The 17,456-nt window shown below is 44.1% G+C and overlaps 1 protein-coding gene across 6 annotated transcripts in view; it reads right to left on the minus strand.

Annotated features, from left to right (window-relative positions):
* Positions 1 to 1,224: 1,224 nt before the first annotated feature.
* The window catches only part of LOC137425336 (peripheral plasma membrane protein CASK), a 176,613-nt gene continuing 160,381 nt past the window's right edge, over positions 1,225 to 17,456 (minus strand). For 3 of the 6 annotated variants that reach the window (XM_068113657.2, XM_078776560.1, XM_068113655.2), the window contains 3 exons: positions 11,224 to 11,426; positions 11,029 to 11,112; positions 7,522 to 7,918 (listed from right to left, as the gene is read on the minus strand). In XM_068113657.2, the coding sequence (XP_067969758.1) occupies positions 7,742 to 7,918; positions 11,029 to 11,112; positions 11,224 to 11,426 (464 nt within the window). In that variant the 3' untranslated portion in view covers positions 7,522 to 7,741. Of the gene's footprint in view, positions 4,432 to 7,521; positions 7,919 to 10,843; positions 10,874 to 11,028; positions 11,113 to 11,223; positions 11,427 to 17,456 lie in introns of those variants that run through there. The other 3 variants (XM_068113656.2, XM_068113653.2, XM_078776559.1) reach the window with 2 other exon arrangements.

The following is a 17,456-nucleotide window of genomic DNA, read 5'->3' on the forward strand; positions in this document are numbered from 1 at the left end:
TACGCGTAAAAATTCGCGTGGGCTCCTCGGCTAATATTGATTAATAGGTCATTAGGAGTGTTCATGCCAAATTTGGTGATTTTGTCCACCGTGTAACGGTCATTTTGCTAAGCCACCCTACTATAATATATTAACAGCCTACAATACTTCCAGGAAAGTTTTCCAAAAGTCTGCTGGTGAACTTGACCAGAAAAAGTTAAAAAGAAATAAATAAACTCCCTCGTTACCAGGACTTGAATCCATGGGTGTTTTCAGATGACATTTTGAATGAGGAATTGGAGCTTGCGTGGAACTAAGTGGTGCGGCCCAGTCAAAATGGTTGTATTGGATATGAGTATTTCTTCTCTTGCAGATGCGGATGAGTAAGTTTCTCAGGAGATTTGAGGAAGATGGTGGATTTGTAAAACCTCAACTTTTTTGACTTTCCATGTAATATTTGACTTCTGAACAGCTGTTTAATTCTAGTTTTGAAGTGTTGAAGAAAGTTGTTTGAGAAGGAGAAACCAAAGCAAATTGCAGCTTGGAGACATTGTGCTTTTTTTTTTAACAAGGAAATGTGATCAAACTGACATCTGGAATTGAAAAATATTTTCAGGCTTTGTGTTTATTTCCCCTTTTTTTTTCTTATCTGAATTCTTGCGACAAGGACTGATCCATTATAAGTTATACGAGATGATTAGTTTGGTCTATTTGTGCTTCTGTGAAAAGTTGGAGGAAGCTCTTCCAAATGCAACAGTAAATTGCACAATATTTCTGAAATCGTTGTCAGGTAAACTGCAAAACACAAGATTCCAACTTCCATTGTGGGCAAATCAGGAAGTAACTGGCAAAGAGTTATTCTCAAGCCTCACTGTCTCTCTCCCACCTTCTGTTGCTGTCAATATTAGAAGTAGCAACGACTTCCAAAAAAGAGCTTAAAATCGATTGTTCTTTGGTTTAATGTAGATCTTTGGCTGCTTGGCAAGGGTGATACAAGGTGGTTTGCCATTGCCTTCCTGGCAGTTCAGTCATGGTAAAAATTTGGAATTTGTTCATGCCTGTGATAACGTTGTGATGCTCTTCATGAAGAATGGTGTGGGATCTTTTAACATCTACCAACTTGTAGCACACTAAATATACCCTGTGAGACACCAGGATGGCATTTTACAGCTGGGCCAGGATTCGAACTCTGGCTAGATGGCTCAGAGGTGAGTATACACGACCGGTCAAAAGTTTTAGAACACCTCAATTTTTCCAGTTTTTATTGAAATTTACGCAGTTTAATGTCCAGTGAATAACCTGAAATGGTACAAAGGTAAGCAGTAAACTGGTCGAGGTAAAAAAAAAGTTTAGGTTAGCAAAAACGGGAAAATAATGTAAATTGCAGTTATATTGAAAAAAAAAGGCCTTCTTCGGGGAACAAGTAATGGGTTAACAACTTACAGCTGTTCTGCAGCAATGTAAGTAAATTAAGCCTTGAAAGTTGATGCAAACAATTCCAACAGGTGTCCCAACCTCTGCTGATTACTTGATTACAAACGTCCTGTCTGTATGAAAGCAGTATTGGAACAGACTGTTATTACACCCTCTGAAGCATTATTTGGACAATATTGCACTGCAGGAAGTAGTATATTGGAAACTGGAGGAAACTCTGACAGGAAGAGGTCTGGCAGACCCAAAGCCACAACAGAATCAGAAGACAAGTTTATGAGTCAACAGCTTGCGTGATAGGCGGCTCACATGACAACAGCTTCAAGCACAGCTTAACACTGGTCAAAGTAAGCAAGTCTCAGTTTAAACTGTGAAGAGAAGACTTCGAGCTGCAGGTTTGACAGGTCGAGTGGCAGTAAGAAAGCCATTGATAAGATGGCAAAATAAGAAAAAGAGACTTCCCTGGGCCATGAAGCACCGTCAGTGGACGACAAAGGTCTTTTGGACCGATAAATCAAAATTTGAAATCTTTGGTTCATCACGCAGGGTTTTTGTCCGCCGTCAAGTCGGCGAAAGGAGGGCTCCTCAGTGTGTGACACCAAATGTCAAACATGGAGGAGGAAGGGTGATGGTCTGGGGCTCTGTTGCTGGATCCAGTGTCGGCGACTTGCACAGAGTGACTGGCACCCTGAACCAAAAGGGCTACCACAGCATTTTGCAGCGCCATGCAATACCCTCTGGTATACGCCTCGGTCAGGGGTTCATCCTACAGCAAGATAATGACCATAAACACACCTCCAGGCTATGTCAAAACTACCTTCGAGGAAAAGAAGAAGACAGTAGGCTTCAAATCATGGAATGGCCAGCACAGTCTCCAGACTTAAACCCCATCGAGCTGGTTTGGGATGAACTGGACAGAAGGGTGAAAGCAAAGAAACCTACAAGTGCAACACATTTGTGGGAATTTCTGCAACAATGTTGGGAAGAACTTCCCGAACAATATTTGATTTCCATTGTAGAAAGAATGCCACGAGTGTGTTCGGCGGTTATATCTGCAAAAGGTGGCTACTTTGCTGAGTCAAAAATTTAAATTAAATTTTGTTAAACAAAATGATTCTATGATTTCTTTTTTATCTCCAATTGTTTATTTGTTCGATGCTTAATTTCACAGTACATTGAGACATTAAACTGCGTAAATTTCAATAAAAACTGGAAAGATTGAGGTGTTCTAAAACTTTTGACCGGTAGTGTACCTCCAGGTTGTGCTTGGCTCAAAGGTGAGTGCACCTCCAGGTTGTGCTTGGCTCAAAGGTGAGTGCACCTCCAGGTTATGCTTGGCTCAGAGGTGAGTGCACCTCCAGGTTATGCTTGGCTCAAAGGTGAGTGCACCTCCAGGTTATGCTTGGCTCAGAGGTGAGTGCACCTCCAGGTTATGCTTGGCTCAGAGGTGAGTGCACCTCCAGGTTGTGCTTGGCTCAAAGGTGAGTGCACCTCCAGGTTATGTTTGGCTCAGAGGTGAGTGCACCTCCAGGTTATGCTGCCTGCCCTTTGAGAAGATAACGGAAAGTTTTATTTGTATTCCACTATGTTCAACTAATTATTTCATGAAGCCTGTGGTTGCTGGGGGAGTACAGACTGATGCAGTGCCCCATTTCCAGTGAGCTTGACCTCGTTTTGCCGACCTCGGGAAGATGACAGGCTGAGTCGACTCATCTGGTGCTATTTAACAGTAGGACGGGCTCAAACTCAAGACCCTAAGATCTCAAAGCAGACACCTCAACGCAGGATTCAAGTCAATCGGAATAAAACATGTTTAAGATTGTCGCAAAAAATATCCAGAATTTTACCGCAGTTGACGCAGCGTCTTTTACATCACCTTGTGGAACATTTCATTAATCCATGGCTGTTTGTGTCCTTTATGACGTCCTTAAAAACAGGAAGCGTGCGTGCTCTTTGGAATGAATTTAAATTTTGTTTGACCTGCAGACAGCTTTGCAGAGGAACAAGTATCTCACGCCTGTCTGCTTGCTGATCGGGACGAATTCAGAATGGAAGTGACAAACTCCACGTTCGTTTTCCCGATTCGTGCTCAAAATAAAACATTCAACTGAAAATAAGTTCCTCGATCATAAAGTGACTTTTGTAAAAAGACAAAGTGACCTAATTGCTTAACCTCGCTTTTTGCTTCGCGTGCGCGGGGCAGCGGTTGCAAAATAACACAGTGAAATCCGTGTTAATAAAAACAACAACAATTTAATCTCACTTTTTTTACTTTATGAACTTTCAAGTTGTCCATCCGCATTGGCAGCGGCTGCTGTGGTTTGTCATAAGTGTTTCGAGTTCTATTTAAAAACCAAGATTACGATTTCATTTTTCTCAAACAGTCCACGGCTCTGTTAGTGTTAAATGTACAAAATTAAACGGTTTGATGTATAAAGATCACAGCTATGGTGGAAGAAACGGGAGAAAGAAGAACAAGATGCGAAGGGTCTGGGAACACACTGGGAAATGACGTTTGGAGTGTAACGGAAGCAAAGAGCAAAATTTCAGACAAATCTTTCAAAGTGTGAGAAGGCGAAGAAGCAAAGAAAAGAAGAAGAAGAAGATTATTCCTCCCCCGAAGGACAAAAGTTTACTCCAATTTGTCAGCACAACTCAGGCTCAGGAAAGAGAAGATGAAACGTTCCCTGGTCTTCACTTTCGTACATGGGATGCAAAAATGGTGGAATGTCACCACCTCCCTCACCCTTTGTTGAGAGTTGTTCAAGGCCAGATCTTGTGGGACTCTCCCTTCACTCTTCCACCGTTGCTCCCCTTCGCACGATTTACGCCCATTCTGTGCCGGCGACCACTCAAACGGCACAAAAACCATAAAAATGACAAAGACCCAACGTTTCGTTGTCCCTCGTGTTACATATTTGCCGAAAATGTTGGCCTCGGTTCATTCGAAAACTAAAGTGTGGGATGCTTCTCCTGGTGAAATGATTCCCGACATGCCAAATGTTTGTTGGGACTTCTTTGCTGTTTAAAAAAAAACAAAAAACAAACATCAGTTGATGTAAAAAGGAATTTTTTACAACCATTCTCCCTCACCCAGGAAGTGAAAATGTTGAATTTCACAGGAATCTCACAACTGGCTCTCAAATCTCCAATCCTGTGGGTGAAGAGAAATCGATTGTAATATCTGTGACTCAAGTTAACTACAGGGTTCATATAACACCTTGAATTTTGTGAAAAAGGACATGGGAAGAAGGGTCTTTTCAACTCTTGCTTTGCGTTTCCAAGCAACATCTCGATTTGCTTTGTTCGTGAACTTTGAATAACGGACCCGATCGAAATCGGACCTCCTGGCAACTTTTCTCGGACAAACTGACGAATTTGGAACGATCTTTGAGAAAAAGATGCATTCGACAAACAGATCTTTTGATTTGAAGTTAGCTCTGTCGTTGCATCGCAAGGCGCCGCCATTTTTGTCTGAATGTTACTCAGCCCTAAAAGCACGGGCAAATGTGATTGGTCGGGATGGCATAAATTTTTTCCCAAGTACTGCTTGCTAAACTGAACTTTTTATTAGTGTTAAAATATATAATTAAATTGAAATTAAATAAAAGTTTTAAAGGCCGTACAAAAACAAATTATTCAGAAGTTTACCGCATTGCTGCAGCGTCTTTTACACCGCATTATCCAACGTGTTAAATTCGTTATTTGTGCCTGTTGTTTGTGTCCTTTATGATGTCCCTAAAAACAGTCAGTTTCCTGTTTGGAATGATTCTAAACTTTATTCGATTGACAGACGGACCGCAACTTTACCGCAACTGCGCGCTCAGGACGAGAATCCAAACAATTTCCCAAATTCAGAGCAAAAATTACTGCTAAACTTTAGGTTCGTGGTCCGAATCATGCTCTCTTTTATGTTCTCGTGTTCAAAATATAAAATACTATTGAAATCATGTCGTTCCTCATTCATTGACTGACGTCTGTCAGACAGGCAAAGTAAACCGATTGCTTAACCCCGCTTAGCACTACACGCACTGAGTGACAAAGTAAATGGGAAATAGCCCGACTGGGGGGACTGACCCATTTCCCCACTGTTTCTGAGAAGACTTTAAAATAAATGACCTGAATTTGAGGCGAAAGCCCCTTTACAGCCTCTTATATGGGGCGCATCCAGATGGGGAGCACAACCCCATGAGACCTTAATGTTCTGATGTATCGTACCAAATTTGGTCCACATCAATCATGTAGTTTGTGACGAAAATATGTTTTAGTGAATATGGGGGATTAGGGGAGGGAGCCCGTGGTGCCCTTTCCAGGGGAGATAAGGCTATGGGGAGCACAACTTAAGGTTAGGGCATGATGGCGATGCCGCGTGCCCAGTTTCGTCTGGATCAGGTTTTTGGTTTCTGAGAGGAAGATTTTAGAATGAAATACCAATATTTGGGGAAACCCCCCCTTTTACAATCTTTAAATGGGCAGATTTAGGATGGGGTTGTGGAGAAAGTGTCTTAGTGAAAATGAGGGATATGGGTAGGGGGGCGGCGGCCCCCTTTCCGGGGAAGATACGACCATGAGGAAGGAGCACAACTTAAGGTTAGGGTCCCGATGCTTCGCGGCGAGTTTGGTCTCGATCTGTCTGGTGGTTTTTGAGAAGAAGATTTTTGAATGAAATTCCAATATTTAGGGGCAAAATCCCTCTTTTCCCCCCTTTATAGGAGACGCATCTGGATGGGGAGCACAACCCCATGAGACCTCGCTGTCCTGATGCATCATACCAGATTTGGTCCACATCTGTCCGGTAGTTTTTGAGATGTGTTACTCAAATGTTAATGGACGTACATATGGGCAGCTGGATACGTGGACCCACTCTGAGGTTATTTCGGAGAAATAACTTAATAATATTAACAATGGATTCCATAAATCGTTCCCGTGACATTTACATGAGTGGAATGGTCCAAATTATTTCACCTGCATCCTTTTAAAAGGAGTTTGTGGCAATTTTACACCCAACTTCCTTGGAGGGTAAGCAAAGGGCCTGATACGTGCATGGTAGTCATCCTGGTTGAAAGCTACTAGAGCCAAAACATCAAACCTCATTATGTTTTGGTACAAAAATTATAATTGCTGCACCTCGATCTCACGTACGTACGATGTTCGTGGATGTTCTCTCTCCGGGGTCGACTGGTCTATAAAATTGAGAATCAAATTCTCCTCCCGATATTGGCTGCAGTCCAATACTACGGTGATGTTGGGGGCTGTAGCTCGGCAAGGCTTATGCCTAATAGGTGGGGCATATGTAACTGTTCAGCCAGAAGAGCGTTTTTTAAATACAAATTCTTCTTGGCTGCTCCCAGGACTGTTTTGTGTACCACAGACACGTTAATGTGTGGCAGGCATTTCCTGTAGGTCAGGATGATTACACCAATAGCTGATGTGGCACTATTGCCCATTATAGTGACGGGGTGTGATCTCAATATATCTATCTTTTTTTTTTTTTTGCTTTTTGCATTAGTTGCACACTTTGAAAAGACGTTGAGACGCACAGCAGTGGGGGGTGGGGTTCCGACAGGTGGACAGTGCCACCAGGGAGTGGGGTATGGGGTGTCTGAGACAGGTGGGCAGATGGAGGTCAGAGACCTATGGACAGCACCGTCAAAGGGGGCTGCGGTGGGTGGGGGAGGGGAGGAGGGATTGGGCACAGGTGGACGGCGCCGAGGGGGGCGGGGCATAGGCAGATGGTGCCACGGGGGTGGGAGGGCATAGGCAGATGGCGTCGTGGGGTGGGGCACAGGCGGACAGGGCCACGGGAGGGTGGGGGTGCTGTGGAGTGGGTTTAGGTGGATGGTGCGTGGGGAGGGCAAAGGTGGACAGCGTCGCGAGGGGAGGGAGTGGGGGGGGGGACATAGGCGGACAGCGCCACCGAGGTCAGACACAGGTGGACGACACCTTGGGGGTCGGACACAAGTGGACGTCGCCTCAGGGTCAGACACAGGCGGACCGCTGTGGAGATCGGAGACAGGGGCATGCATAGATTGCTTAAGGAGAAAATAATGCTTATTTTCAAGTTGGAATGTTAAACAGGAGAGACATCTGCGAGGATCACAGCCACAAAAATTGACATAATAAGCTTTGATGGGCCTGGTGTCAGGGCGTTGTGCATGATCAACTTTACAGTGGAAAGGAGAAAGTAGGTAACAGAATGGAATGCTACCACATGAAGAAAGGAGCACAAGATAGATATTGAGAGATAGAGAACGAGAATGAAATAAAGATAGCGTCAAAAAAGGGGGGACGGGGGTAGAGCTTCAAGAAAGTCAAAGGTACACCAACGTGCTCAGTACACCCAGGACACAGGAACCCACTGTGGGGAGGAGGAGACAAGATCTACAGCTTCTTCAACTCGGCGGATGGTCTCATCAATGTCGTTGTTCACGACGACAGAGTCAAAGTAATGCCCATACGCCTTGTGAAGGAGTTCAGATTCTCGTTGGAGTCGCTGAAGAGACTCATCCTGGTGGGTTGGGTAGGAAAATGCGAGGATTGTAATGAACACAATTAGAGCCAAACACAAGCGTGGGAGGAGAGAATTGTAATGAACAAGAGAAAATGATGAATGTTGAACCATGAGAATTAAACACCGAGTCCCTGAAAAGACTGAAAATGAAGATAGGGCATTTTGAGCATCGTCATATGCGGAAAATGAAGATGCAAGGCGGTAGCGAATGGCTGGAATTGACGGGAGGGTGAGTGGGGTGGGGGTAAACTATGGGGCAAAGTATTCTCTCGGAACATAATCTTTTGGGATGTGTGGAAACGATGGATCAGAGGTTGGGTACAAATGGAGGCGAGAAAGGTAATTGTATGCAAATGAATATTCTGGATCAAAAAAAAAATTCGGTAAAAATAAAGCTATGGACTTCCTTCCCATTTGTTGAAAGCTCCTCTAACCATTGAAAGCCCATTGCTTACGTCAACTCATGAATATCCATCCGCTCCAACTATTTCTTGTGGAACTATATATATACACATCACCATGCTTGCCGGTGAGAGTTGCAACAATAACTAGCCACAGCAGAACATGCAATAACTTCGATCAGCCAACACACGTCCCTTGAGAATACACAAATTTACCCACTGAGGCCTTGTACTCCTCAACTTGGATTTGCTATTCATTGTGGAACAAAGCTGATAAAGAGCCAGACCCGCAAAATCAGTCTTTGCTTTGGGCATTCTCCACTATGTCAGACCTCCGCACCACTTGTACATTCTTCACCATGTCAGCACCTCTGCACCGCTTGTACTTGGTACAATGGAGTATAACTTTTCTTTATGGGATGGTGCTCCCACATCCTATCTTTCATTCCTGGACGCAGCAGTGAAAGGTAATTTTCTGGAGTCTACAAAACCCTAAAAGAGTCCAAGGCACAAATATTGCTCCTCTTTTAAAGCAGACAAGTCAGTGACCTCCTGTTTTTCAATCTGTTTATCTCACCTTTCACTCAACCCTCAGGTATTAATTCTTCCTCGGCTTCAGCAGGCCATACTAACTTGCTGTTTGTCAAACTTCCAATCAACATCCATCAAATCTTACTTTTCTTTCATATTGTTCAGGCTACTACCATAACATACCAACTTACAAATGTACACCTTAAAAAGAAACCAGAGGTTCCAGGGAACCTGAACTCAACTGGTCTATATCAATATGGTTAGAATATGCATAATAGAACCACAAACGATATAGTTTATATGTGCTAAAGAGGTACAGTAACGTTGAAGGTTTGATCAAATTTAATCAGTATTTGTGACTTTTAGAGCTTGGACGTCGTCCAAACTGATGTTTATGGGTCAAGTCATGTCATAGGTCATGACGAGGTCATTTTTCGGACATCGTCAAAGCCCGTAATATATGTTACATACTGTCTACACACCAAGTTTCAGCCTTCTAGCTACATTAGGAAGTACCAGATTGACAAAAATTGATTTTTCAATATGGCCGCCTGCCACGCCCATTTTTGGGCGTGCAACGCCCAAATGCAATCCCAAACTAGTTTATGTCTTAAAGATGCTGCATAACAAGTTTCATCAAATTTAATCAATATTTGTGACTTTTAGAGCGTAGACATCAAATTGTTTACAGACGACAGACAGACAGATGGACGACGGACACTGGGTGTCGACAAAAACTCAGCTGGACACAGTCCAGTTGAGATAAATATAAATATATAAATAAATAAATATATAGAAATAAATAAATATATATATATGACAAAGTATATCACACAGAGTCACATGAACACACACACACGAACACACACACACACACACACACACACACAATTGGTGGTAGAGGATGTGGGGTAGGATGGACAAGACGGTTAGTGGGGTGCTGCTACCACGATAGATTCATTCATTTTTGATTCCCATTTTCATAGACAGTTAACCTTTTTTGCATATTCTCCTGTTCACCACCATCTCTTATCTTCCCCCATCCAAAACCTTGATCTTTTCTACCCCCGCTAATTTCACCCCAAATCCTACACTTTTTTGAAATATCAACTTCTGTCCTGGAAGTCCTTGGTCTCCTTGTGTTTTATACCTCTACCCCCCCCCCCCTTCCCACGCCTCCTCCCCCCAAGCCCTCTCCCTCCCACACTTCTCCCTGCTCTCAAATGGTGTGTTTGTGTGCTTCCCCTTTTCTTGTCTTCCGCTCCCTCTTTTTATATATCTTGTTTGTCTGGTTGATTTGTTTGTGAAATAAATGTTAGCTCTTTCACGAGCCTCGATTCAGTATACAAAAAACCAAAAAAAACCCGTAACAGCTTTGGCAGGGCCAGATCCCAAACATGATGTACACAGTGGTTCGTGTGCACCATGGGTGAGGTATTATTGGGGTGAAAGTTGGTAACTGGATGGAATGAATTCTGGTAGGGAATGGATGCAATCGAGAGTTTCTGAAATATTAATCGAGCATTTTGTGCAGAACTGGAAGAAGTGCGGGAAACTTCTCAAAACGGTTTTAGCCAGAGATGCAGACATCTTATGCACACAAAGCAAATTTTAAAGGACGCAAAAACAACTGGGATCACTGTGGCATATTAAATTAAAGCATTTTAATTAGGCTACACCACTGCCAGTTTAACCATCGCTCTTGTCGAGGAAAAAGAAAAGAAAACCCGAAATACAATACAAATAATTGTACCAAATACGTATAAGTATCCATAGAATGAGGAAAAAGGATGAAAGCAAGCAAAGTGAAAATAGCAGGACAGATGACACAAAGGAGGACAGATGAGAAAATGAACATGGAGTAAGACATGGTGATGGTCAAGAGGTGCTATGTGGGCAGGAATTTGTGATTGTGAAGAAGAAGAAGAAAAAAAGGTTCATAGTTGGAGTAAAAAGCTGAAGGAAGACCAGAAGAAGGAGTGCAACTTACAGAGAGCTTCTGACACCAGCGTGGAGGGGACTGCCATGCAGAGGAGGACAAAGGAACACAAAAATAATTTGTAAATGGAGGCAACGTCACGGAGAAGCGACAGGGCAGAGGGACAGCGGGAGGGGTAGAGGAGAAGGGAGCCAAGTTCTTTCTTTTCAAAATAAGGACACACAGGATTTTACTACCTCATTGAGGCTTGGGGTGATGGTAGGCGCGGCAATGAAGATGACGTAAGGTGCGAACTCGGCGGTTCTCAGAACCTTCAACGCCTGGAAGACAAACATTGATGCTGTTTTCCTGTGGCTTTGCTGTGATCAACTTTTCTCGCACTCGTTCACCCTGATTGCAGCCTGTCGTTCCCATAGCATGTACCCACACACCTGCGGCTCAACATCCAGAATGGCGATGCGACCATCTTGGTGTATGGCTCTTATTGTGGCTAACTTCGTGCCGTACATCGCCTCTTCGTGGCTCCCATACTCAAGGTACTCGTTACTAGCAATGTCGGTCATCATTTGGTCATGGGAAACAAAGTGGTAGCTTTTTCCCTCCTCCTCATCTTTTCGTGGAGGCCGAGTAGTATCTGCAGGAAGGATGACAGAGATATGGTGAGATACCAGTTGGGGCATCACATCATGACACAGCATGATGACACAGTAGTCTCTAACACAGCACACAGCTGCACGTAAGTTTTATTTACAATATTTACAAGTTTAAGCTAGAGGTGGCTGCCACTAGGCAGCGGTTCTTAACCTGGGGGTCGTGATGTACGCGCATACGCAAACAAAATACTGTGTGTGGTATGTACCTTTGTTAGGTTCCGAAAAATGGGCTCAACAAATTGATATGTTATTTATGACCCCTTCATGCCCCCCGGAAAACCCCAAACGACCCCCAGGTTAAGAACCGCTGCACTAGGGTAACAGCAATGACAAGGCACTGCCCAAGGGCAGAAAGACATACACAAGTGTACATAAAAAAACAAACAAATGAAGAAATATAAATAAAACGGTGGATAAAAACAGCCTGCCATTTGCTGACCCCATCCCCCCCCACCCCCAAGTTCTATACATATTCTATTCATATTGCAGCATTCAATGATATACACATTATTTATTGAAACATATAGCGATGTGTACACTTGCACTGGCAGGATGACCTATAGCTCCATACACTCGCCTCTAGGGTGTCTAGCCTGGGTTCGATTCCCGGCCCAGCTATAAACTGTCTGCTCAGTATTTCACAGGCAGGGTGATTCATCAATGTGTGTGCTGTCCCTCGGATGGACGTTAAACAGGTGTAGACTAGAGGCAAAATCTGAAAAGGGGCCTAGAAATCACTTTAGGGAGTACGGAATGTTAGGAGCTGGCATCCATGTCAGACTGTTAAAGTGGTTCATAGTGAACATATTTCAAGTGGATGCCCATCAAATTTGGCCTTTTTAAATATTATACAGCCAAAACAAAGTGGCCGCCATTATCGAAAACTCCGAAAACTCCGGATTGTAATAAAATTACACAACTTTGTATTTATACAGGATAACAATGAAATTTGCTGTATTTGGACATATTATAATAATACACACATCTTCCTCAAACGATCTAAGTGATATTTTATCTATTTCTTTCCCTATGGAGAGACAAACATGAAAAAATGCTCTGAAAATCTAAGAAAATTACATCTTGATGCATTATATTGAGCTTGTACAAATGTACGGACATACTTTGATGAAGTTCGTTTGATTTCAAAAAAAAACTGTGTTGGGATAATATTAACATCAGTCTTCGGTGGTGTAGTCCGAGTCATCTTGGGCACTGTTCAAAGGATTCCGACACGTTCCGTCAGCGCAACCACAACCAGCGGTACATCTTAGCTCCTTAAGACGACAACTGCATCTGTGAGATTCGCAATTCTTACACTGGCATTGTGTAAGCTTGAGGTAAACCTCTGGAAATGGTTTATCACTCATCAAATGAGGAAGTATATTTCCAGTTGTACCGTCCTTGTTCCATCCATTTCCCACCGGGGAAGATATATCTGGTTGTGCGATCAGTGAAGAGAGCCAAATTGTACACTGATGGTGTGCTCGCTTGATATGCAGCTTCAGAGAAGATCGGGTTGGTGGCAACTTCTCTGGTTCTTTGTGACCTTTGAGGAACATTTTGAAACGCACGTCATTGATGTTTGTGTTGTTATCATTGTTTGAATACAGTCTGCAGATGAAGCTCTCTACATCTGTCAGTGTTCTTTCAGTAAGTGTGCCGCGTCCGAGCCCGTCCAATAAGGGACAGTTCTTGATGAACGTTTTCCATGCTATTGTTTTGCCAATGCCACAAAATTGACTGACTGTGTCGCAGCCCGAGAGGGCATGGAATGCTGGAAGATTGTGGCGGGGAGCTGGATCAAGGTCTACAGCGTGCACAGCAACAAAGCTCCGTTGCTTCGCTGTTCCCGTTTGCAACCAAAGCTCTCCAGATAAGTCACTGGCAAAGTGAACGAGGAGAACAAGGACGTCTGTGTCCCTGGAACAAATGATCAGACGCTCAAACCCAAGATCTGTCACAGACTTGGCGTGTAACAATATTCTGGTATCAGCTTCATCGTGGTTTGATTTGAGGGAGTTGACGTCCGTTCCACGGGATGACTCAACCGCCGTTCGGTCATGGAATCCGCCAGATGTCACGACTTCACGATTCGGTTGAGTCGACCTTGCTTGACGAATGAGCTCCATGCTCAAAAAGTGTTCCAGGTCTTGCTTGTTTTCTGGGAGGTCAATAAATTGCCTCCAGTTGACGGGTAATGGCACATCCCTGTTGTCCACTTTGCGACGTATTGGCCGGGTTTTCCCGGTCCGTAAAATCCGAGTGGTGTCCTTGATGGTATGTGCTTCATACCTATCAAACACAACGTCAACTCTGGAGCAAGTGTCACTGAAGTGACTGAAGACAGAGGCTACGAACCGGTCTGCGAGTTGTCCAAAATTGTGGGCATTTGCAGGTTTGCCGATTGCTTGAACAAGTGCCTGGCCATCGATGATTACACACGTTTTCAGATTTGCTGTCGGCGGCTCTTTCTCTACAGTTGTTCTTGTCTGAAGGATATTTCCGAGAGCTGCTTTGTTTGTGGATCGCATTGCTCCGGATGTGTCTGCAAGTGATAGAGGAACCGGCGAAAGTTCATGGCTGAGGATTTCCTTCAGGTCCACCTCGCGTCCAGCTTCTTTTGAAACAAGCAAGCGTTGAAAGAGGTTACGGTCTGCTTTGACGAGTTTTTGTTTCAGAGTCGAATTTTTGTTCTGGACCTGATACATGCTTTTCAGCGTCAGGCTTTTCGACTGTCTGAGCTTGTCATGGAATCCCACTTTTTTCGTGATGAGACGTAAGCCCACAAATTCTTTCAATTTGTCTTGCCCTTGTGCATGTGCTGTCAGAAGACATTCCGTTATTTGAGGAGAAGCTACATCTCGAGTGGCCAGGCTAACGACAGCTAGATTTTGGTGTTGAAAAATGCCGAATTTCTTCAGTTGGTCGACAATCTTCTGAACATCTTCCTTGTCCCGCTTTAGTCTTGAGGGTCCGGCTTCTTTTACATAAGAAGGGTTGTAGTCTTCATCTGTAGCATGCATGTCCAACATGGCGCTTGTGTCGTCTACTATTCTGCTCCGTTCGTTGAATGTGAGGCACCATTGATCTCTTGCTCCTTCTGATCTCGTTATTCCTACAAGACCACCGGTAACTTTGCCGACTTTGTTGACGTGCTCTAAGGCTTGATCCGTCGATAGCTGATTGAATGTGTTATTGGTTGTCTTGACCACAAAATTTCCATTCATGAACTCCTGGTGAACATCGGGGTGGCTTGTTTCAAGGATCATAATGTCAGCAAGATAAACTGCCCCCCAGCGAGTGTAGTTTGCGTGGTCATACTGAGCAAACCAGGGTAACATTGCAGCAAAGGACGATTTATGTAGGTTCCAATTTCCAGTTCTCTCTGCACGCAGGAACAGCAACAAGATGGAGATCATTTTGATGTACGTCACCCAAAATCTGGTAGTGGGTGGTTGTGTCTCTTGGAAGTCGTCCAACAGTCTTGTTATTCTGGAGTGCTGAACTGCGTCTTTCAGTGCTTTGACTTTGTTGCTGGTCACATCTCGCTCATTGTGTGCTTCCAAAGCTTCTACGACGTGGACTGATAATGTTTGGAGCTCAACTTCTTCTACTTGGTGATCTTTAGCCCATACGATGAATGTCGGCCAGAGTGTTTTCCAAACAGCTTCAAATGTTAGCTTGTGTGCACGAATAGCCCGGTTGTACGATTTGGCCTGCATGTTATTTTGAGCTGTATTCTCTCCAAAAACGGAACTCTCCGCCCACACCTCCGTAAGACCAGAGTCTGCAAAATGATTTCCAATCACACACATGAAATTCTTGACAATGTGGAACCCCCCAAGTCGCAAGAATATCGTTTTGCATTCATTACTGTTTGCCCACTGTATTTCCTTGGTCTTGCAGTACAGCTGCTGGTCCAGAGTAATGACTGTGGACTGGCCAGGATTTATAATGTTGGAAATCCTCAGGCATCGCATCATAACTGTCCACAGCGTGTCGTTCTCGTGGGCCGGGGCGTTGAGGAGCGGCAAATACCCGATTGTGCAGAGCTCGTGTTTGTCTTGTGTTGTAACTTGGTTGAACCCGGTCCACGCTGGCACATCGTCACTGTTAGAGCCATAGATGCGAGAGAGAATCCAGGCCATATCTCGGGCAGAAGCTTCGTCAGACACCTGATCATCTGGGGTAAACATCGTCTCATTCAAGGTGGCTGTGAATTTAGGATCTTCTCGAGAAGATTGGCGAGTGACTTTCTCCAAACGATGAAGTTCGGGAGGGACCTTCAAGGACCTTGACTTTCCAAGAGGAAGTACTTCCTGTTGCTGATGTTGAGGGGTCCCTCTCTGGTAAACTACCATCTGCGTCGCATGAAACGTCCCCATACCATCTAACGTTTCTTCGATAATGTCGATGTTATCAGCAGCGTATTGGCAAAACTTGTTGGATGATATATTTGAAGGGACAGGAGTATTGTTGCAATCTGCGAAGTGTTGCAGATTTTGAACTCCAAGAGTTGTGTCCAGTCTACGTATCTGGTCATAGCTGGGACAGTGTCCTGCGTGATGGATGAGTTCAATCAACGATTTTGAATGTGTTGCCTGATGAATTGCTAGGCCAAGTCCAACGTGTTTTGGTGTGAGCGTTTTGTGCTTCGACACTGCGTAGACTAGGTCTTGACTTATGCTCAAAGCAGTTCGCTTCACAAATTTATCGTCAGCCTGTCCGTCCACTTCCCCAGACAGCAAAATACTGAGGAATAGAAACAAGCTCTCCGGTACAATCTTTTCGGCACTCTCCTTACTAACTGACGTGCAATTATTTAGGCCTGGACGAGAACTGATGTCACCTCTAATGCGTAACGCGCAGTGATGCAAGGTCAACAACTCTTCTGTCTCTGAGCGCGAGAACTGGGTTGGCCTAAGATCATCCATATTTCTCTTTGTCTCCATTTCATCCGAACGCCTTTTCTGTGTCTGAACAGCGATCTTAGATGACAGTGTGGAAAACAACAATTGTGGTTGATGTGGATCGAGTTGAGGTACAAAGTTGATCTGTCCTGGAAGAAGTCGGTGTAGTTTCTCTTTGAGGCGGGATTTATTGTCCCGGTATGGTCCAGCGTCAATGCCGAATTCGCTGAGCAAAGACCTGTACCTTTCCCAAACGTCTAGAAGCGTATAGATTTCACCTCGGGCCAGTCCAGTCGATACTTCAGATGCGACTTTCTCAAAGCAGATATCTCTGGACGTTTGAGTTGTGCTTGTACTAGATTTCGATGCTTTTCTATTGAACTGTACATAACACTTAAGATGATACCTGGCATCAGCAGCCACGAGATCACTTACTCCTGCCAGGCGACACCGCAACACAGGGTCTGTTTGAGCTCCTTGGAGAATTTTGTCAGAAACATCAAAGGTAGCGACCAAATACGTTTGTTTGCAACTTTTCTCTTGGCAGAAAAAGCACAAATCAGTGTCCATAATGGACAGTTTACTGCGTAGAGATGGTCTCGGTGGTGAACTTGTCTCAGGTGCACTGCTTGAGGTGGCAAGAGTGCTTTCATATTTTTTCCTGAGTCGAGTTATTTTGAACGAACTTGTAAACGTCGAATAGCAGTCTTTGTGATTCAGGACTTCAGTCTGTTTTGTGATTTCCTTAAAGTCAATGTTTTGAATTCTTTCAACAGTGTGCCAGTTCTCAGAGTCATTGTACTTCTTGCGCTCTGCAGCGGCTTCACGGACTCTTTGAATTCCGGCGTCTCCGAGGTTTCTCGTTGGTTTCTTTGGGTCTCTGTTTTGACAGAAGATGCAGAGGGTCCAGTCAGTACTTGTGTCAGAACCCCGCTTTTGGCTCTGGCATTTTACCTTGGATTCCATGTTGAAGCTCAACTCAGTTCACCACATCCTGCAAACATCAGAAATTGCATAATATGATAGCCAGTTTCTGCCGGCATTTTTACGTGGCGTCCCGACCGTGCCGTCCCATTACTGCCGTAATGTCGAATCCTATAA

This window comes from Myxine glutinosa, chromosome 4 (genome assembly GCF_964187855.1).
Source record: "Myxine glutinosa chromosome 4, kmMyxGlut1.1, whole genome shotgun sequence".
Taxonomy (NCBI): Eukaryota; Metazoa; Chordata; class Myxini; order Myxiniformes; family Myxinidae; genus Myxine; species Myxine glutinosa.